At 40.0% G+C, this 24,106-nt stretch overlaps 1 protein-coding gene across 1 annotated transcript; it reads right to left on the bottom strand.

The window, feature by feature from the left end:
* Positions 1–943: 943 nt before the first annotated feature.
* Positions 944–24,106, bottom strand: LOC115922491 (sodium- and chloride-dependent betaine transporter-like). The gene is made up of 6 exons (XM_030981419.1): positions 23,706–24,106; positions 10,450–10,584; positions 9,171–9,492; positions 3,659–3,797; positions 2,666–2,800; positions 944–1,051 (listed from the first exon to the last, which is right to left on the bottom strand). Exons 1-6 carry the CDS (start codon positions 23,911–23,913, stop codon positions 944–946), a joined length of 1,047 nt encoding a protein of 348 aa, XP_030837279.1. The 5' UTR covers positions 23,914–24,106.

Below are 24,106 nucleotides of genomic sequence, written 5' to 3'. Positions count from 1 at the left end.
CTAAACACCGATGACATCTCAAAGCATTCTTTTTTTCCAGTGGAACAGTCTCTATATTAATTCACCACCAGTATTACTTGAAGTAGCTTCATCTATTTGCAAATATTGTTGATATGTTTCGAACAACACTTCAAATTTCATGCTATGACTATACGCTAGTTTCGGTTAGTATATCCATCGTATATGACATGAGTTTTGACTACTTAAAGCCCCACTGTCCTACTTGTAGCTACTTGCTCCCTTGCTCCCTCTATATAGAAAACTTCCCCAATCGGTGCATTTTGGTCCCCGATGATCCTTTTTTACTTATGTAAGTTGAGAGCTGAGTTAGTGAGATAGCCACCTGTCAGTGACCTCGCTGTGTGGTCTAATCCCTTCTGGCCCAGTAGTTTTTATTCCTTAATAGTACTTGGCAGGTAATTTCGTAGATAATAAAGACTGTTCATCCTTGTCAGCAAACTGACAAATCAGGATTATATTTTTTCGCCATCATGTTGGCTGTTTGACAACTTGTGTTTTCCTGTGAATAAATTTTGTTGGCACAGTAGGTAAGACCCCCCCCCCCCCGAGTCACCCTGTACTTTTTTGATTTTCTGCATTTTCCAACGCCCCTGGTATTGATGGAAGATTATCTCTCTATCTCTCTCTCTCTCTCTCTCTATCCTCTTTCCTATTCTTTCTCTCCTCTTTCCCTCTCTTTCTCTCTTTCTCTTTCTCTCTATCTCTCTGCCTATCTTTCAATTAAAAATGGTATACTATAAATACTGTTAATTGTTTAATTGAATTAAATAAAACCCGACTTCCAAGTAGCTGGATTACATGCGCACGCTTTTCATGTAATGTCCCATATAAATGTATCATACTGCTATGATTCTCCCGAATAATCCCCCCTCCCCCCTCCATTGCAAACTCTTGGATACGCCCCTGCCTAGTGAGGTAATATTTACCTGACAAAGTTGTGATTTCTCTTGTTATAGCTTCCAAGAGCGACCAAGAATCCTTGTCCCAATGTATTGGAATAGAAGATCTGTGTTGCAGCGTCTAGCCAGACCTACTCGAGAAGACAGAATGCTGTGTTAACCAGGACTGTCACAATGATAATTATGATTAATCTAAAAGTAAGTTATAGGTAAAATAGAATGCCTGCCTGAAATTTATGTAAAAACTTGACCTCATGATGTTGATTGAATATTTTTTTTTTAGGTAAGATGTAACGGATATGATAGTCATCTAAATATTAATTTATGTTATCAATGTAGAATGTTTTCATTCTATAAACTGTTTAAACTCAGTTGCATGCTAATGAGTTTTAATCAAAATTAGGAGAAATTATACTTGATATGTGATACTTGATATATCATTCAATTTAAAGGCTATTACACTTATTACAACCAGAATACTACTACATTATACAGTGCGTCCCAGAAAAAACGAAACCGAGAAGTATCGATGTTTTATCATAACTTAATCACAACCATAATTAATGAATGATACATATTTGAAAAGCTTAGAGTCCCCTCTTTCAGTTGATGTTACTCAGATAATGCATATTTCACGCATGAGTGATTAAAAGCAATTTGAAGGAAGGAAACCAAAAGACATTTGGCGGGCGGTATCTGAATTTCGAAGAAAAATTTACATTTCTAGAAAGTTGAGTTTCTGCCCTTTCATATGACACGTCAATCAGGAAAAATGAGCGAGGAATGACAAAGTTCTGTTTGTTTAAAGTAGTGCTTGCATTTCCATAATTTTATTAAACGAATTCGTTTTCACTGGCTGCTTGCCGTATCAATAAACGAATTAACAAAAGACTTAACTCCGTTTCGTTGACAATCAGCCGTAGACGAGAGTCTTCATGCATGGCTGATTGTCAACGAAACGGAGTTAAGTCTTTTGTCAAATCTGCTTTTTGCTACGGCAGGCACCCAGTAAAAACGAATTCGTTTGTTAAAATTATGAAAATGTAAGGGCTACTTTAAACAAACAGAACTTTGTTATTCCTCGCTCATTTTTCCTCGCTCATTTTTCCTGATTGATGTGTCATACGAAAAGGCAGAAACTCAACTTTCTAGAAATGTGAATTCTTCTTCGAAATTCAGATACCGCCCGCCAAATGTCTTTTTGGTTTCCTTCCTTCAAATTGGTTTTAATCACTCATGCGTGAAATATGCATTATCTGAGTAGCATCACATGAAAGAGGAAACTCTAAGCTTTCCAAATATGTATCATTTATTAATTATAGTTGTGATTAAGGTATGATAGAACATCGATACTTCTCGGTTTCGTTTTTTCTGGGACGCACTGTATATCAGAAATTGATAGTATGATATGATGTATTCGAATGGTAGATTCATCCCGATTCTTCCAAATGTCGGATCGTAAAGTGATCGGTGATCTTCGGGTTTTCTCAGTTATGTGGGACAGACATAATGTCCCGAATTCACAAAGGAGGTTGTTTGACAAACCTTGGTTTTCGTGCTTCATATGACGCATTTCGACGCGTTTTTACAAATCAGGTTTGTAAAAAAACGCGTCAAAACGCGTCATAATTATGGCGTACATAAACCTCGGTTTGTCGACAAACCTCCTTTGTGAATTCGGGCCACAACGTAGAGTGCAGAGTGACCACAAGGCTTGACACATATCGATTTGACCGTAGCCTTACCTGACTGTCTCTCAGTTTGGATGTATCCGGTTTGAGGTAGAAGATGATTCCATCCACAGCATTTGGCAAGGTCACAGCACGTACGAGAAGGATGGTGAGAAGTATATATGGGAACGGAACCGTCACATACACTACCTGTATCAAAAGCAAAATTCCAGATGATTGATTTTGTGTAATTAAAAGTCTCGACATGATGAGAATACCAGAGATGTCAGGGGTGATAGAGTAGAGGGACAGGAATTATGGAAGATGGGGAATGACGTTGTACCACCGCCCCCCCCCCACACACACACACACACACACACTCATGAAGGAGGAGAGGGGAAGGTGACGGATGATGAAAAGAAGAATGAGAAAAATGATAATAAAAAGAATAAAATTAAGAATAAGAAGAAGGTGAAGAAGAAGAAGAAGAAGAAGAAGGAGAAAAGGAGAAAAAGAGAGGAGGAATTGTTAGTTATCTTTAAACAAATTATTAAAAAAATGATAAATTTGAGATCAGTTGCAACTCCATTGAATAGGGGGCCACATCTTTCACTTTCCTCTCCTGGGTACGGAGTGGCAAAAGTAAGAGGTGTCGAGGTCTAGTGGATATGTCACCAGACAGTGGATCGCATGGTTCGTGGATCGAGTCTTTTGGTAATATATTAATCTACATTATTGTGTCACACTCCGCTCCTTGAATACTTGATCCCCTTTTTAATGGTAGCTCGGCTAAAGCCGGGGTAATAATATAATTGCAGGGCCCTCGGGAAGAACATGTTTAAATATACTGATGAGGCTATACCCTTGGTGAACGAGACATATTTTGATATCATGCTATTATTATTATAAAATGACCTGGGGGGTTTCTCAAAGCCTTTTTCAATGACAAATGACAAAAATCAGTGACAAATCTGCTGATAACCAATCACAAGCAAGGATTTCAATAGCTTATAACAAAACTGTCATTTTGTCACTGATGACAAGTTTTGTGAAACGCCCCCGGCTCACCTTCCCCGATGATTTGACTCCCTTGCATATACAGAGGTAGATAAGGAACCAGGCGAGAATGAGACAGAGAAAGAGCTGCCAGCTCACTGCTCCTACATCATGGATACCCTCAGAAAGATGGATCTGAAGAACCTTCCGACTGATCAGGAGACAAATTAGAGAAGACGAGAAGAAAATGGTTTAAATAGTCACTAGTACCACAGTGAATGCCTTTAAAGCCAGATTGGATCGGGTATATGGACAGACAAGCGTTTCTGCTCCCCATATGAGTAGAATACCCGACACAGAACTGAGCCAGACAAACTTACCAAGATGAAGACACCCAACTACGAGAAGGAAGAAAATGAAATTGAACTGGAAGCCCAACTGCATTCTTTCAGAATCTCGGGTAAAGGTAAAGGTAAATAGAAACAATTATCAAGAGGAAAATATAAGATATGTACAAACGGACAAGAGGGAAAATGATAATACGAGCGAATTAAATTCAACCAGTCCACCTTTATATCTTGAGTTACGAAAAAGAAAAAGAAAACATCAAATTCACAGTGGTACGAATAATTTAGTTGTAGATGGTATATCATGGACTTGATTTTCACTTATTATGCTAGGAAGTGCGGCCACCATTGTCGAGGTATACAGGGCGTATCATAATAAAGGATATTGAAGTTTAATGACGATTTATATGAAAACTACTGATTTCATAATCAAACATTTTATGTCTGTTGTAAAGGACAGAATGTCCTCTTTTTAATGACACCCCGATCATACTACTACTGTCACAGTTGACTGATTAACAAAGCATTGCTGTCCACCATGTGAAAGGTGTACTGTGACAAGTTAGCATTCACAGATAAATTCTAAAGATTAGTGCTTGTGTCAGCCCAGACATATTGAAATGCTGAACAATGAGTGGATTATGTGTCTAAGAAAGAATGTTATCAAACTTGGCACAGTGCACCTTTCACATGGTGGACAGCAATGCTTTGTTATTCAGTCAACTGTGACAGTAGTAGTATGATCGGGGTGTCATTAACAAGAGGACATTCTGTCCTTTACAACAGACATAAAATGCTTGATTATGAAATCAGTAGTTTTCATATAAATCGTCATTAAACTTCAATATCCTTTATTATGATACGCCCTGTATAGTGGTCATTTACATGACTCTCGATCCAAGGGTTTAATCTTCGAATCTCAACCCGGGACTGACGTCCTTTGGCAAGACATCAATCCACAATTGCCATTCTCCACTCAGTTGCACATGGGTATCTGGTAATTGCTGGGGTCATAATAATTGCAGTGCGCCATCTGGAAGAACAGTAGCCGAAGCTGATGAGGCTTCCCTGGGTAAACAAATCTATTATTAACGAGAGAATTACTTGTATTGCATTGTCTGGGAAAACCTAGGAACACCCCCACGAATGAATTAACAAATAATCCATATTGTCTACAAAATGATAAATGAATTGTAACATATTTTGATCGGATCCTTGGTAAACGTCACAAGGGAACTTGTGTTTAAGCATCGTCATCGTCATGACACCACTTCATGTTCGATGATGGGGATCATGAATCCTTTTTTCGGATCTAGGAGGGGGTACAGGAAGCAGGCATCCTCCTCCTTCAGTGTTTGACGAACTTCCAAAGAGCTATTACGACACATGATCCAATGATAATTACACAGCGATCAGTTTCCAACGTACACTAACCAAATTCCTAACTTCAATCCTAGACCAAACACTTTACCTTACCCTAAACGTAACCAGGCTCGTACACAGGGGGGGGGGGGGGGGGGGGGGGGGGGGGGGGGGGGGGGGGGGGGGGTTTTTGGGGGTTAAAACCCCCCTTTTGGATTTTTTATTTTATTTAAAAAAAATATTCCCATAGTTGACCTAAAAAGCTGACCTTACCCCCCCCCCCCCAACGGAGCAAAATGTCAAATTTTCAAATTTCGAGACCCCCCCCCCCCCCCCCAAAAAAAAAAAAAAAAAAAAAAAAAAAATGTGTCCTCTCACCCCCCCCCCCCCCCCCCCCCCGCTTATTCAGCGGCTGGCTGAGTCGTTGCGAAATTTTCGGCCCGATTTATAAATGTTAACCCCCCCCCCCCCCTTGAAAAAATCCTGCGTACGCGCCTGAACGTAACAATGACCCTAGCCTAAAACCCAATTAATTGCAACCCCAACCCTAACTCTACATCTTTTAGTTAAAGGCCATCTGTCCTAGTGTACAGGAGGGATAAGACCACACTGCAAGGTCACTGGACAAGTGGTTATCTCATCAAATCAGCTCTCAATTAACATAAAAAAGAGGATCATGGGGACCAATGGTCACCGATTAGACATTGTTTGTTATATAGATGGCGCAAGTAGCTATAAGTAGTGCAGTGGGCCTTTAAAAAACACCGGGTCAGATGTTGCCGGAGCAAAGGGTCACCAAGAAATAAAATTACGCAAGAAGAATGTACTCGGACCAGTGTGTACTCACAAAGTTTGGGTCTATATCCCCACCCCTTAATAAACTTTTAAAAACCGCTGGATCTCCTTTTTGTGAATCATAGTCATGTACCTTGACAACAACTTACAAGGACGGGGTTAGCAAGATTATTATTTCCATCAGTCAGTTCTCAGGGGCTTCAAACCCGGATGTGAAAGAAAGAAGGAAAAAATATGAAAACATCTTCAAAGGAAGGGCTCCTAATTTACTGTCTGTTCTATTGAGCTCCCAGCTCTCAATGAAAGAACGAGAATGTTCGACGATTTTATGGAATGAATATTAAAGCTTCACTGCACTACTTATAGCTACTCGCGCCCTTTATATAGCAAACGATGCCTAATCGGTGCCTGTTGGTCCCCCATGATCCCCTTTTTCTTATGTTAATTGAGAGCTGATTTGATGAGATAACCACCTGTCAGTGACCTTGCAGGGAGGTCTAATCACCCCTGGCCAAACTAGTACAAACGAGCTTTAACTTATTGAGGCCCGAGACTTTTAAATTACATGCAGTACAAACCATTTGGGTAAAACAAAATTGACATTACCCCCCCCCCCCCCCACACACACACTTAAATAAAGAGAGGGTGATACCAGTGGTGTCGATACTTACGTAATACCTATTCATCAGGGGGGGGGATGAATGAATAGATCATCCCCCCCCCCCTGATGAATAGGTATCAGTGACAGATCGACACCCATGGGTGATACAATGATAAAAAAAGATGTATTAAACCTCCTTCTCTTCCCGAATCCGACATCTTCCTCCAACTTACCCTTAATTGAGATAAGATTTTGACACAGAAATGATGGTAAGGAGAATAGTATCCACTTCAATAAGTGATTTTTTTTTAAATCTTTATCAATTTGGAGTTAGTTCGGAAGATTCTTTTGCAAGTGCCTCTCCCTAATGAATGGCGAAAAGTGTTTCCGCTCAAAATGTGCATCCTGTAAAAAGACATCAATTAATTATCCATCACATTATGTGATCATTTCTTGTCTGGGTGTGGCATTATAACATATATTGTATTATTTGTTTAATTTACAAAAAAAAAAAGAGTTTCAATGAACAGATTTATGGTGTGTCAAAACTTTAACAAATGATTAGTTTGTGTAACCCATATCCTCAGTATATTACACTTTTCTATTTCATTGCGCCATACATAATGTGGTATGTGTGTAATATCCAACATTCAAATGTATAATAACAGGTTTGTTTATTTCAAACTCATAATGAAACTATATCAATTGTAATTTGATTTTTGACGTTCTTTCGAATGTTAAAGATAAAGGTGAGTTCTGGTAATGCGATTGCATTGTAAAAGAAAGGTGTGGAATGGATCAGAAACAGTTGATCATGTAGCATGTAAGTATTGGAGTGCACTGCAAGGTTCTGGAGTCATCAAAATCATTATAAATTTGGTAAACTTGGTAAAGTAACAAGCACTGTACACAGAAAGCTATATATGTGACAACACACATGGTGTCGGGGCTCACTACCTTGATTTCCTTGTCTTTCTATGCTCATTACTCTGCCAGTATACATTTTCTTCCAAAATTGTTTGGCACATGTCATTTATTTGTCATCTTGAACATTCAGTGTAAGTTTCGTTTAATTCTGTGAGAATTAATTTTCTTTTTTTTTACCAGAACTAGAGTTCTTATATATAAGCTAAAAATGACATTTTTAATAGTAAAACATGCGCGTGACATCTACTTGTATCTTATTCCTTAGTATTATTGCAAGATTTTTAGCATGGATGCCATTTATTACCCCCAAAAAGCAGTCCAAACTGTAACAAAATCGTGTTTCGGCTGATCTACTACACACGAAAAGTGGAGATAGGGAGATAAATTGAGAGAAAGAAAAGGATATAACAGAGGGAAGGTAAAAACGATACGATACGGCCCACTCTCATATATCCCCAACTCATTGTTAATGTTCTCTCCCATTTCGTCTACTTAAAATTACAGGTGCACACCTCCCCCCCCCCCCCCCTTCCAAAAATTGAAACAAGGAAATAAAACTTTGTAGACACCTGAGAATTCCCTGTTCAGAGTTGAATCCCCTGTAGTGGCTTCTGTGATAATCAAGGGGGCGAAGAATAGCTAGGTACGTGCAATGGATGAATCATACACTGTATATCACGTCAGGTGTGAGGTATATGATAACCACAGACCCTAGTAATTCATATAAAGTCGGTACATACTCTGTCAAAAAGATTATTATAATACCATTGTGGTACATCGCTTGCAAATGCGCTAAAGTCGTGTGCCACCGCCACCAGCTCGATGATCGCAATGCCAAACGCAAGTACGCCATGCAGGCGCTGTTTTTTCGTTCTGATTCCGTCTTTTTCCTTGGGGCATCTATTGAGGTGCACTACCCGAGTGGATCCAGTGTCGTTGAAATTGGGGGGGGGGGGGGTGGCAAAATAATCCCGACGTTAGCATTTCCTCCAGCATGTTCATGCTCTCTTTCAGGAGAATAATCCATTCTGGTTATTTTTTCCGCAGTATTTATCTAATTAATTTTACGTCCCCCCCCCCCCCTCTCCTCTCAAAAAGATATTTCGGTATTAAATAGGTACAACAGAATATCATTCCCTGTTTCGACAACCCCCTCCCCTCCCTAACCGGCCAAGCATAGGCTGTAGCTGGCCATACCCATGTGATTTAAAGCCACACTGTCCTACTTGTAGCTATACCTGCTCCCTCTATATAGAAAACAATGCCTAATCGGTGACCAATGGTCCCCATGATCCTCTTTTCTTATGTTAATTGAGAGCTGAGTTGACGAGATAGCCACCTGTCCAGTGACCTTGCGGTGTGGTCTAATCCCTCCTATAAACTAGTACTACAGATAAGCTTTAAATGAGTATACTTTGCATGCAGGGTATAATTCTCATTACATCAACCCCCCCCCCCCCCCCTCCCCCGCCATCTTTGTGGATCGACGCCCCTGCCCCCAAACTTGTTTATCTATCCAATTAAAAGTTATTGAACATGAAACAGCCCTTACTTCCAAAACTCGACAGTCGGAGACGTCGTTCCATTCGGACATTCCTCGCTCATATTGAAAAACGAACCCGACATCATCGTCGCCATCGTCCCATTAATCCCCGTCATCGTATCCCTGGTCATGCTGCCGTTCGTATCGACGTCGATCACTTTTTCCTTCGCCGCCTGGACGAAGCAGCAAGGCGTGTTCCAATCGTTGGAGCACGTTGAGTAGGGTAAGACGGCGTTGAAGGAGAAGAGAAGATAGTATAAGCCCCAAGCCATTATGACGACATAATAAGTGTCGAGGAAGACTTGGATGACGAGCCCGGCACAACCAATGCCTGAAAAAAACAAATAATTCAATTATTTTTCGATCTCTCGCTCGAGGAATCAGAATATTAAAACAGATGTAATGTTTATTGTGTACGTAAAATGATCTAAATATAACATGCATACGGTTAAGGACCCCTGAGTGGGAAAATTATGCTTGTACAAAACAGAAGGCAAAATAAATTAAGACATTGTTATTCTTCGTTTTCCTTGGACGTGTTTGCGGTTGAACAATCTTGAAATAGAAGATAAATAAAACTAGTAATTCATATTTCTGGTGATATCTCTTAAATTTAGAAAGAAAAAAAAGAAAGAAAGAAAAAGATAGAATGAAAGAATAAAAGAAAGAAAGTTAGAAAAAGCACACGTCAAACAAAGAAATAGGCAAACAAAGAAGAAAGAAAGAAAACGGGAGAGATAAAAAGAAAGAAATAGGAAAAAGAAAGAAAGAAAGAAAAGAAAGAAATATGAAGTAGAAGAGAGAAAAAAGAAATAAAACAATATAGATAGATAGATAGTTTAAAGGGATCCGGTAACTTTGTCTCAGATCCTTAAACAAAATCCTTGATTTAGCTCATGCTGCAATCATAATTACAAACCTTTAGGTCATGAAGGAATCCCATGACTTTTACAAGCCGATCGCCTGTCTGATTATCAAGATATTTATGATTGAAAATCGTAATTTAATTTTGCGTTTGCCAAACGGTTTTCATAACACTACAGTCTATTGGGGCAAATGAGTATGGTAAAACCGGTCACTCAAAGATTTTTACTTTTTGAGGCACTTCATGGTCATTTTGAAGCGCAATGTATTTAGGGCTTCAATATTACACCATATCACAGACACTGATAACATTGTTAAACGAGACAGAACCCAGTAAGCTTTCATACCTTAAAATGGCAAATGCTCACCACTGAAGTTAGGGACTGAATCTCGCATAACACCCCCCCCCCTTTTCAGAACTTACCTTTGAAGAGGGGGCTGATCATCCCCCATGCCGTGACTGGTCCTTGCCCCGTGAACTGCCCAAGCCCTATCTCGATCACCAGGAGGGGGATCCCCGCACAGAACACACTCAGGAAATAGGGAATGAGAAACGCACCTGAAATGATTATGGAGATGATTGTGATTATTCTTAACGATATAAATGATATTAAAATGTATGTTTAATAAAATAAATAATAATATGGTTATTTATATAGCGCCGGTATCCGTCAGGTTCTGACGCTCATGGCGCTTTACACATATTACCCTGGTCGTAGTCGAGCTGCCAAAGTAACTAGCGATCAAGCATATCAGGTACCCATTTACACCTGGGTGGAGAGTGGCAAATGTAGATTAACGTCTTGCCAAAGGACATTAGTACCGCGACGGGACTTGAACCCCCTACCTTGTGATCTGCAGTCGGGTGACTTATCCACTAGTCCACAACACCTCTACAAATGCGATGAATGGAGAAGGTTTTTAACATGCAAAAGTGATGACTCCCTTTTTCTCACGGACCTCCATTTCAATTAAGTACTCTCGAAAGTCGCCAGACATGTTTTGTTTGTGATTTTCATTCAGATTAAGTCTAATTGTTTTCATTTCGATCATTCAAAATCTTCATTTGACTATTGAATCTATATTTACAGTCAGGTTTTAGGTCTGATTCTAAATAAAGCATTATCATCTTCAAAATGATGTATTTCTCATCAGAATGGAGAGTACTCCTAACCAACTGATAAAGAGGTAATATATAATGATTAGAAAATGTACCTTTTTCGAGCTCTAACTGAAAATTTAATCCTATTACTTTGGGTAGGTGTTGGGATTCAAAGTGACAAAGAGAATCTCATATGATGCCCTTTAAATTCGGGAGTGAAATTTCAATTTATTTATTTTCCATTTTAAAATGATGTGAACACGAGGGCAAAATACAGCAATAAAATCACAATATAAAATGTTGGGATATTGCTTGTGGAACTGCTTGTGGGTAGGGGCTCAGTTTTATAAAATTATAGTTCACAACGTGTTGTGGTCGAGTGGATACGTCACTAGCCTCTTGTCGATGGCCCTCGTCTTGTTGGAGTCCGTAAATTCTGGCGAGCGAAGCGATCCTGAGAAACCGAGCGCGGTTTTTCTGGCTCGCTTCGCTCGCCAGAATTTACAGACTCCAACAACGCGAGGGCCATCGACAAGAGGCTAATATGTCACCGGACTGTCTATCACAAGGTCCGCAGTTCGACTCCCGCCGCGGCACTAATGTCCTTTGGCAATACATTAATCTACATTTGCCACACTCAACCCAGGTGAGGTAAATGGGTACCTGGTAGGGTTATTCCTTGAAATGCACTGTGCGCTGATAAGGCTGCCGGAGCTAAAGCTAGGGTAATAGCTCTTTGGAAGCGCATAGAGGTGTTATTTCATAACGTATTATGCGCTATACAAGAACTGAACTATTATTATATATAGGATCAGAGCATATTTAAACAATATAATACAGTTCAATAGTATGTTAAATCAAGATAAGCAGTGAAAATCAATGGGTGAAAGATTGCATACCGTAATTAACGGTGTATAAACCGCCCTTGTGTATTAATCGCACCCCTCTTTTTCGCCCTTAAAAAAAAAAAAAAAAAAAAAAATTGGTGTACCGTGTATAAGCCGCACCTCCGACTTTTTTCGGCGGCAAAAAAGTGCGGTTTATACACCGTTAATTACGGTATATTGATTTTGTTCACATGCTACCCCTTTGGGGGTTCTATGACACATGCTCCGCCGACGATTGCTCCGCCGACATTTACTCCGCAAAACGCGACAATTGCTCCGCGACATTTGCTCCGCGACAGTTGCTCCGCCGACAGTTGCTCCGCCGACATTTGCTCCGCCGACATTTGCTCCGCCGACATTTGCTCTGCCGACAATTGCTCCGCCGACATTTGCTCCGCCGACATTTGCTCCGCTGACAATCGCTCCGCCGACAATTGCTCCGCAAAACGCGACAATTGCTTCGGTGACAAATGCTCCTCGAACGACAGTTGCTCCGCCGACAATTGCTCCGCAAAACGCGACAATTGCTCCGGTGACATTTGCTCCGCTAAAAAAGTGCCCCGTAAAATACAAAGGCTACTACGACAATAATTGTTGCTCCTCCCCAAAAGTAACCCGGAAAAGACAATGCTCCTCTGGCAATAAGTGCAATAAATGCTCAGCCTTTTTTTTTTGCTATTCCCCATAATGTTTGATTTTAAAAAAAATATTAAGTTTTAGCTTCTTATGCAAGTTCTCCGGCGAAAGATAATTACTCCGCTCAAAATCTGTTTCATTTATTACTCATTAGCAGATCCAAAGCTCAAGGCTATATATCTCTCTCTCTCTCTCTTGCTCTTCCTTTTCCTTTTTACACCCTTTTCTTGTCTTCTTAGCTCTTTTCTTTCCTCTCATGCTATTAGTCTTCTTTCATTTTCATCACTTCTTCTTTTCTTCCCCTCTCGAGTTCTATTTCTCTCGTAAAATTGTAACGTAATGTAGTACATGTAGTACATTCTTGTTTAGAATAGTATTTTCAATAATATCCAGTCCGTTTTTTATAGGTTTCTTTCCTTCAGTTAAGTGTATGTAGCTTTACTATTATATATTAGTGTGTAAAACACCCCGTCTCATTCGAGTACTTTGTTTTCACTGACTTTAAGGGACTCACGGAACCACCGGAAGAAGAGCAATTGGCTTATCGTGAAGAACTGACATCAAACTGCAACAAAATGATTTGTATAAATGGGAATAAGCAGAAAGGCTGCCATCTAATTTTCCCGTCTGAAAGGGTTCTCTTCTTTACGTATAAGTGCCCTTCAAAGCTTATTTTGATCCCTCCCCTGTTGCTTTCTAGAACTTCCACGATGACCTAATACATTGTATCAGGGGCGTCGCTAGACCTTTTCAGTGGGGGGGGGGGGGGGGGTGGTGTAGAGGCCAACGATTACCGGCAAAACTAGCCACCAATTACCGACAAAATTAAGTGTCTCAATATCTAAAAATAACCCTATAAACCCGGGGCCGAAGGCTAAAAATTTTTTCCTATGGACTATCTATAGTACTTGCGTATGCGCAAATGATCAATTTCCTCGACTACATAAATATACAAATTATTTTGTCAACTTAGTCAACATCATAGCTATATATTTTAATGCAGGCGCGGATCTAGGATCTTATTTTAGGGAGGGGCGGTAGTGAGCAAGCGAAGCGTTACGAAAATAACCCGTGAAAAAAAAATATTGTCGGCGAAGCATTTGTCGTAGTACTAGTAACATTTGTATTTTATGGGACACTTTTTGGGGCGGAGCCATTGTCGGCTGAGCAAATGTCACCGGAGCAATTGTCGCTTCAGGCGTAGCAAATGTCGGCGGAGCAACTGTTGGCGGAGCAATTGTCGGCGGAGCAAATGTCACCGGAGCAATTATCGCGTTTTGCGGAGCAATAGTCGGCGGAGCAAATATCGGCGGAGCAATTGTCGGCGGAGCAAATGTCGGCGGAGCAACTGTCGTTCGAATAGCATTTGTCACCGGAGCAATTGTCGCGTTTTGCGGAGCAATTGTCGGCGGAGCAAATGTCGGCGGAGCAATTGTCGGCGGAGCAAATGTCGGCAGAGCAATTGTCGGCGAAGCAAATGTCGCGGAGCAATTGTCGCGTTTTGCGGAGTAAATGTCGGCGGAGCATGTGTCGGGTTACCCCTTTGGACGTGTGATATGCTGTCATTCCGATGAACAAGGTGCATTTTCGTTTTTGACTTTCTGTTGTTTAACACATAAACAGCAGGTTTTTGTCAAGCTTTCATGATCAGAAAAATGTTCCCCAAATAATGAGAAATTTACCTCGTTGCTCATGTATTGTAACGGAGGGTTATTAATTGGGCAAGTCCAATATATTTGGTCATTTGATGTTCTATAGGTTACCGAGAATAAAGGAAACTTTTTTCATGGCAATCGTCATTTTTCTTGTCATTTGGTCTGCTCCGGGGTCTATAGTAAAACTTGATTAAAAGAGCGTTGCAGGCAGTTGCACCGTGAATATCTCGAAACTTCAAAAAGGAACACAATTTGAAATATGATGGTTGGAAACTTTCTTAAAGGTATCTTGCAAATTTTCCATTTATTAGCACAATTACGATCATTATTGTTTTCGTATTTAAATTGTGAAATTGGCAGTTTTGTATTCACCTTAATATTTGTTGTGTACAAAACGAGGGCTTCAATCTTAACAGATTGAGAAAAATTTCGATCTGAAATTTTGCACATACATCCATGAACTCATCTTGCCGCGTGTTGGGGGCTGGCAAATCCCTGCCAAGGGCTTTAAATCATCGAATATAGAGTCAAACCTGCTGTAGTGACCACCTGTCTACAAAGACCACCTGTCTACAAAAACCACCTGTCTACAAAGGCCACATTTGTTGTTTCCCTCGAAAATTGTTTTTCGTTGAACCATGTACTAAGGGAATCTGTCTAAAAAGGGCCACTTTTTGTGTTTCCCTTGTGCGGTCGCTATAGACAGGTTTGACTGTTACAGTACTAGACATTTTAATTACGTCAGGAATGAACGGACGAAATTCACCTCAGGCATGCCCTCATTTCATGTACATCTCCTTTACAAATCACAGCTCGTAAAAAAAGGTTGGAGAGAAAGAAAGAAAAAAGAAAAGAAAAATATCTTAGTGCAAGTTTTGAAAACATGGTCTAGACATATTTTGGATCGTTCAAGAACCGGAAAGGGGGGAGTGCTGAACGAAAAGGTGAAAGGAAGTTTTAATTTCCCCTGTCCTGGTTCTTCGGAAACTCTTTGATGATAGATTCATGTTCTTTGATCAATAGAGCGAGATTCAAGGTGTGGTTTCCCTTCACTGCTATTATGTAAAACTGTGCAAAACAGGTGTCACATACATATTTACCTGCCTACACATTTTTACATAATAGCAGTGAAGCGGTGTTCCTTTGTCTACCACAGCAATTGTCGAGGGTAGAATGAGGAACTGTATATTTTTTCCGCTATCTTTGTCCGTCATGTTCATAGTGCACCACCCCCCCCCCCCTTTCCCATGATACCATTTCTCCCACCAGGCGATGCCCAATGTTTGTACATATGTCTTTCAGTTCACCTTGATAATGCTGTTTCGTGTTGGGGGGCTGCTCAATTGGCATGGCATTAATTATCGGAAATGAGTAAGTCAGTAGCGCGCTAGTGTCAAGAAGCATTAGCGTCAACTTCACTCTAAACATGATCGCAAATGCTTTCCACAAAAAAGGCAACCTCAGACAATGTCATTTGTCTTGTGTGTCACCAATTTTGAAAAGTGCGACCGTAAAAATGGGACGTTACATAATTAATATGACCATATGGCCAGACGGTCCAGAAGTGATTTCTATGAAAGCTGTAAGGTCCGAAATGACACTTGTTTACTGAATATAATGAGGCTTGTTTTTAGTCTGTATCTGATCCAAGGAGAATTGTTACAGTTTTAAAAAACAGAGCCGCCAGTGCTTCTACTCGTTTAAATAGAAAAATATGAATTTCCTGAGAAAACACCAAATTTCCTGGAATTTGAAGGAATGTTCCTAAAACTTTCAAAATGCCTCTTGGATGAATCGCTATGACGTTTGAATGTGTATATATCAATTATTGAGTGAGCTACTTTGCTTTGCTTTCTAATAACATGGTAGAGCTTTAGAAACCTGGCAGAGCCCCTACCGGGGGTTCCGGGGCGGGGCCCCAGGATGCTCTCGAGTTTATTTGACTTTCAAGAGAGAAAATGTCTTAAGAAGAGAAAAAGAGGTTATTTCTAAAATGAAATGAAAGGGCTATTTGTCTTTCAAGAGAGAAAAATTGACTTCATTTTAGAAATATACTCTAATCCATCCCTTGATATTTAAATTGTACTGCCCCTATTCTCCGCTATTTTTAAAGAGCACAAAAAAGCCCTCCGATTAGGCAGCATGTAGCAGAAACGCCATTCCTACTTGACACGAGATTCAATGGGATGATGCCCACATCATTGAGTTTTGAAACGTCCTACTGGTCAAGAATGGTAAAAGAATCCATCTGCATAAAAAGGCTAAATTCTTCGCTGAATAGGGATTCTTGCTATACATTATTGCTTTTCTTCGCTCCTGTGATCTCGAGGCAGCAGAGAGCAAGAAATAGTGTAAATAATAAAAGTTCCACGGGATCGGAGTGGTTGTTAGAACCTATGAGTATGACTACAAAAAACTCACACTCTCTCCAGTTTTTACAACAAAACGTTGTCATGGGTACTTCTATCTTTACGGTTGGGGTGCAGGGGAGAGCCTTTGCCGGGAGTCTTGGGGATGGAGCTCCAGGAAGTTCTTGAAAAAAAATTAGAATAGGAAATTTTTAAAAAAGGCGAGCGATAAAAAATTAATTTCCTCCTTGAAAGTCGGATAGCACTAGCCCCTTACACTTCATTTTAGAAATAACATTTCTCTCTCTCTCTCTCTTAAAGATGAAGTTGAATTCTGGTCATGCGATTGCATTGTGAAAGAAACGGTGTGGAATCGACCAGAAAAGGTTGATCATCTAGCATATAAGAATTTGTGTGTATTGCAAGGTTCTGGAATCATCAAAATGATAAGAAATTTGGCCAAGTCTTGGTAAAGTTACAAACACTGTACACAGAAAGATGTATGAGGGACTATACGAACACGTGGCGTAAAAATCCTACCCCGGAGTTTTACGATGTTACATGACATATATAGAATATGAAGGCATTTGAAGAGCCATGCTTTTCAGGGAACATGTCTTATCTGATGTTCTTCCACACTTGCATAATAAGAATGATAACGCTCACAAATTATTTTTCACCTCTTCCCAGAACTCAACCCTCTCTTTAAAGATGATTTTATAGAAAGTTTGTTTTCGTATTGTTGTACTTTCGTCCGCAGTCTTCTTTATATGCACATGTCGAGCCAGCTCATCGGAAATGTAATCTGTAAGTTTATATTCAAGTTTCATGTTCTTCCTTTTTTCTTTCTTTCTCTCTTTCTCTTCTCATTTTTCCTTCCATCGTTCTCTCTTTTTCCCATTTCCATTTGTTTTAAGTCGCCAAAAAAGAGGGAGGGCTGCGGCTGATTCACTCCCCCCCCCCCACCCCCCCCCACCCCGATAAGCCGAATATTAGTATATTTTCCCTTTTTCTCTCTTCTTCTCTTTTTTCCTTGACAATATCAAAATTCTGTAATTTCCTTAAAAATAAGGCAATTGGAGACTCTAGCTGTCCCATGATTGGCATGCCCTGCGGGCCGGACTTTGAGAAGCCAAGGAGTAGGCTATTGAAATTGCCCTTAAGGCTTTGCGGTCATGTTAAGTATGTAATTGAGTTGCTGTAATTTATTTTTCAAAATATCATGCATTGTATTAACATATTTTGTACTTGATTGACGTTTTTTTTTTTCAATGTCACAGCATACATCATGCACAAGTACAAGTAGTTGTAGACTAGCCTTTTATTTTTGTGAACTTGTAGCCTTTTTTCACAGAAAGAAGAGTAATCGAATAATTTTTTTGTCAAACACGGACTTCTCTTGGGGCTCAGACAACATGATCCCTATTAATCTCCTATATATCCCTTAAGACGCCTTTTAATCTCCTTTATCTTATACGTGGATGTGCTAGATTTTGCTTTCCCCCCCCCCCCCCCCCCCCCAGGGATCAATAGTTACATTAGGTTTGACAATGGGGAAGCCTGTGATGCTCTTGGGTATCCTCCCCCGCCCCCCTTTCCCGGCGCAACATAATCTGCCAAACTTTAAGTTAAGTACATTTGTAAAAATGTGCAAATATAATACACACAATTATGTTCGCATAACTCCTTCCCTCCGACCCCCCCCCCCCCCCCTCCCCGCTATTTGTGTCAACAATGGGTTCACTCAAATATGTAATAATCAATTTCACTATTTACATGTTCATAATTATACTTAACGGTCTGTTAGATAATTTAGACAATTGGGCACTTTGGAAATGGGTAACATTTTTGGCGTGAGGGTCTTGTTAGAGGCTTTGTGGACCCCCCCCCCCTGATGTCTCCAGCCCCTCCTCCCTCCCTACCACCCTTCTGCGAAAGAAGGAAATTTGATAAACAGGCACATGAACATGGGAAAATATTGGTGGGAAGGGTCTTGTTAGAGGATTTGTATCCCCCCCCCCCCCCGGCCTGCTAAAGAATCCTGAATTTTTTCTCTGTGTTGAGTTTCTAGTGTCACGTAGTTATGACTCATTTTTATACCCAGGACCCTCGAACAATATCATGTCTGATCCCCGAAGATTTACGATGATGGATGGTTTTCTAGGAACTTGTCATTTTAGAAGTTCAGAGAGAGGTAGGGAGGGAGAGGGTGAGGGGACTGAGAAGGGAGTGAGAGGGGGAGAGGGGGAGAAGGGGAGAGAAGGGGAGGAAGGGACGAGAGAGAGAGAGAGGGGACTTAAACAAAAACAAAATAAAGAAGGGTGAGAGAGAGGAAAGAGAAGTGAGAGAGAGGAAAGAGAAGTGAGAGGGGAGACAGAGAAAGACAGTGAGAGATGAAGAGAGGGGAGATAGAGAGAGAGAGAGAAATAAAGAGAGGGGAGAGAGAAGAAAAGGAGAAAGCCTGGTGAGAGGAGAGATGAGAGATTATAGATGAGGGACGGGATGGTAGTGATATGCAGGGGTTGAGAAAGAGAAGAAACGTTGGCAAAACGCTTTATATATGTTATAGTCGGATTAAATTATTGAAAAATGCCCCAACCCCTCATAAATTGTAACAAAAGGCTTTTCAACGGTTTCCGGTAGTATTTGACAACATACTAAACATCTAAGAAAATCGGACTTGGATAATCATTATAAGGAACGACTATTATTACCATACGATTACATGCATAGTTTCTCCTTATAAACACGAGGAATGCACCCCCCCCCCTCCCTCCCCCTCCCCTCGTATCATTTCTTAACCCCTGTGGCATCTAGGTTAATTGGATTAAGGTATCGAGTAAAAATGATGTACCAGTGATTCATATATGCTATAACTGAAAACCGGTCGTTCACCCCTTATGTTTGTTTTACCTGAAAGCTCTTGCTAACTCCATGATAATATTTGTTGATTGTTTCTTTCTTACCTTGACATTCTCTTCTACTAAATTCATAGTAAGCCTGCATGCAGTTCAGTAACGGAACATTATAAAGCATGCTTCATTATAATGTTGATGATGGTTATATGATGATGGTAATGATGATGATAATGATGATGAAGATAATGATGATGAAGATGATGATGATATTAATGGTGATGATGATGGTAATGAAGATGATAATGATGAAGATGCTGATGGTAATGATAATGGTAATGACCATGGTGATGATGATGGTAATGATGCTGGTGATGATAATGGCGGTGATGATGATAACTGTAAAAAATGATGGTGATGAAACAATTCACCAGGGGGTTATTATCCGTTTGCCCGAATCTAAACTTTCGAGTTTCTACATTTTGTATAAGAGTTATACAAATTTTTTAAAAATTAAGAAAGAAAATGTAATTTTATTATAGTGAAAATTTCATTTTATCTTAATATTTTACATAATAAGAAAATTTAAAATAAATCACCTCATTCCTCGAGTATGAGGTGATTAAAAAATTGTGTAAGGGGCTACGTCGTCGGGTTCCCCTTCCCCTCCATACACACACACACATACATACGCACATATCGCATAGGCCCACACCAGTGGGTAATAGTGGTCGAAGTTGTTGTTGTTGTTGTTGTTGTTGGTAGTTGTTGGTAGTTGTTTTATGGCGGTCATCTAGTACCGAGTCATAAGAAATTCAGTTATCAATAAAGAAAACTTGAAACAACAAATTGTGATATTCTCTTGATGGTTTACAACTTCGTATTTCTGTTTTATCACGTTCAATCTGGTCAGCCCAGTTTCCATTGCATTGAAAGCTATAGCTTTGCGGTCGAAGTGCATTGGCCTATGTGTGCTTTATACATTTACCTATATAGCTCTATCGCATCTGACGTCACTAATTCACTTGACATTAAAGTAACGTTCCTCGGAATGTGAGTGCGGAGGCTTTGGGAGGGGGTCGTTGTCTTCTTCATTAACCAAGGGTAATGCTATGGTCACAAATCTGAGCAGCGACCGACCGATCAGTAGCCTGCTCGGTCGCTGCTGGAATTTAGGCATCGCCCAGCAATTAGGTCGGTGCCGGCCGGCGACCGCCCAGGCACCGAGCGTATTTTGGGCGGCGAGTAAAAAGTGAGCAGGCGCCGCCCAAATTTTAACTCCGCGCTAAAACTTCAGCGGCGACCGAGCGATGCCCTAAAAACGAGCGATGCCTGGGCGGCCGCCGCTCGGTGGCCGAGCAGCCGCCGGGCAGAATTGGTTAAAAACTCGCCGCTCGGCCGCCGAGCAGGCAACTTTTGGGTAATGTGACCATAGCATAAGGATCATTCTTCGTAACTTTAATATAATAATAATATGTCGAAGTGGGTGCTGGTGATCATTTATCTGCCACGTGATTACAACGTGACGCTACACGAAAATAGTACCGGAGTGCCGTTTATTGTTATCAAATATTGTTCAAATAATAATAATAATATTAATAATAATAATATTAAGCTTTTATATAGCGCTTAATACAAATGTCTCTAAGCGCTTTACAAATAGCATCGTAGAGACTATAAGAACAAATAAGAATAATAATGCAAGGTCGTTGGTCGTGAGAATGTCAAATTTCTCAGCTTAATCATCCGAAAAATTGAATTTATCAACCGAGCGGAATCAATTAAAATTTCTTAACAACAATTAAAACTTCTCCCAGTAAGCATAGCATTGGTTTTTTCTCCCCATTCAAATAGCATTGTAAAGGCGGTGAAAAAATTAGAATAATAATAATACTTCGTCGTTAAGGATGAGAATGTTCACCTTTATATCTGGACTCAACCAAGCGAAATCAACTGTTAAACGAATAGGCCATTTTCGTAATGTAACCAAATGTAATGCATTAGTCTTTGTGAATTGCCTCAATACATATTATTTCATTCACCTGAAAAGAATAATAGTATTTCAATAGACAGAATCCGAACTGTATGCATTAGTTGTTGCCAGGTTGGACAAACATTATGGCTTGACCTACCTAGCAACACTTAATATATGCAGTTTGCATTCTGACTATTGAAATACTATTATTCTTATCAGGTGAATGAAATAACTTGTATTGAGGCAATTCACAAAGACTTTTGCTTTAAATTTGGTTACCAGGCGCGGATCTACGGGGGGGTTTAGGGGGTTTAAACCCCCCCCCCCCCTTGGGCGGCCCCCCCCCCAAAAAAAAAGGGGGAAAAAAAAAAAAAAAAAAGAAAAAAAGAAAGAAAAAAGAACGCACGCTGGAGAGAAACCCTTTCAAGTGCAAATATTGTGAGAAGATATTCAACTCATCTGGTAACTTAACCAAACACATGATAACTCTGGATATAACTGTGTATTTAACTGATACTTGATTTAAAAAGACGTTATCATGCACTGCTTTTTATGGTCTCCATTGTGTTAATAGATGCCAGGAAAACATCACTTACGGGGTTGAAATAAACACCCCCAAAAAAATCGGCTCGCCGCTTCGCGGCTCGTGGACGATGCTCCGCATCGTCATTATTGGTCAACCCCCCCTTAACAAAAAGCTAGATCCGCCCCTGGTTACGTTACGAAAATGGCCTATTTGTCATGAGTCCTGAAATTCCAATTTGTTACAGCATGTCATGGAAGTATCAAAGAGCAGCCATAGCGAACGGTTGTCGCTAAAAATCAACAAAGTGTCGTTGCTTAGTTTGCTTTTCCCTAAAAATTACCATTACCAATTATCAGAAGCTCACTATTTGCTTGATGTTGTTGAAAATCATAATACAAAATCCAATATTTCTTGATTCGCTTTTTATTATAATAGCCCATCAATCACGTCCATCACCTAGACATATCATAGAAAACAGGAAGTAATCACTTTTGTTAATTCATCAAATTGTAAACAAGTTAACAAAGAGAAGAACCTCCTAGAAATCGAAGGCTTATCATAAATATATGCTGGAAAAGATCACAGTTTTTAAATGATATCCTGGCAAAAAAGTATACACCAAATCGCACGAATTGAGTGTGAAAAATATTTGTTTACAAATCGCCCCCCCCCCCCCCCCCCCCCCGCCGGCTGGATTCGCCCCTGGTGGGAATTGCATTTTTTTTTTAAAGCAATTTATGGATGAATATAAGTAATATCTGACTGAAACGATTCAAATATTATTGGATAATAAATATATATGTTTTCTCGTATGTAATTCTGACTCGATGATTTGGTTGATTCGGTGCATGGCATACGACATGTGATATTTAACTATACATTTCATCCATGAATGAAAACTCTCCTGATGTGACTACGTTTAATGGTAGTGATGATACCGAAACGCTATCAGGTCTGTTTAATGGTCAAATAAAGAGAATATTCTATTTTTTTTTATGACAAAATAGGGGGAAATAAATCACCATTTCATGATCCTCAGTCACAGTCACATCGACAAGACGGACAACAGACTAAATAAATTAATTACATTAGCCCTAGGGCAGAACAAAAATTTGTCGGTTATTAGTCGGTCTATATTCTGTTTGGAAGTATAACTGAGTTATTACTATTATAAGTACATGACACGCACAGGACAGAACGCCAAATGTTATGTTATCATCTACATTTTTTGTCTTAATCAGCCTCTTAAAAAAACACCGCCGGTGAATAATGCGTAAATTGCAGTTGAGAAATGTGTACAGTAATTTAATAAATTGTGTAAATGGATAGACATGCAAACAGACAAAAGAAAGAGGCAAGCAGAACATATGCTAGTAGCTGAGATATTATAAACAGTTACGATTGATCTTACGTTTGATCAATACACAATGAGCCATAGACTTGCGCTCGATATTAACCTTAACATCAATCAAAAGGATTTATAATACATGGTGTACTAAGGATTGTATCGTTTGTTATGTATAAGCAGTGATTCATAAGCCGAAGGAAACAGGAGAAATGCAAAAGGAAAACGGGGAAAGGGAGAAATGTAGTAATGAGGAGGCAAACATAACATGGATAAGCAATTTAGGATAAGATAAATCGTGATATGGTTCGAATGGCTAGAAATCTTCCAGCCATGCATAGAAATACGTACCCCCTCCGTGCTTGTAGCATAGATACGGAAACCTCCACACATTTCCAAGACCGACAGAGGAACCGCAAAGCGCGAGAAAAAAATCCAACTTGCCGCTCCAATTTCCGCGCTCGGCCATCTTCTCTCTTCTCTTCTCGTCTCTCTCCTCTTCTACCTTCTTCTCCTCCTCTCCAAATTCCATCGTGTCATTTTCCACATAGTCCTTCATTCCCGGTGTATGTTCTATGGTTCTTCTACCAGTAAATATTGGTGTTCCAAGGAGGTATATTTATCGCCAGTTTTTTACGATTGATCGAAGGGCATGCATCAATAGGATTCGAAGAGCCACCTTTTAACAAAGAAAAGAGTCGAGTGCACCGCGGGAAGACCGTGCGGGCGCACCATCTAATTTGTTCGCATCT

The sequence above is a fragment of the Strongylocentrotus purpuratus genome, unplaced genomic scaffold (genome assembly GCF_000002235.5).
Source record: "Strongylocentrotus purpuratus isolate Spur 01 unplaced genomic scaffold, Spur_5.0 spur5_scaffold_12, whole genome shotgun sequence".
Lineage (NCBI taxonomy): Eukaryota > Metazoa > Echinodermata > Echinoidea > Camarodonta > Strongylocentrotidae > Strongylocentrotus > Strongylocentrotus purpuratus.
The sequence above is the reverse complement of the archived record's forward strand: the minus strand, read 5'-3'. Positions and strand labels throughout refer to the sequence as shown.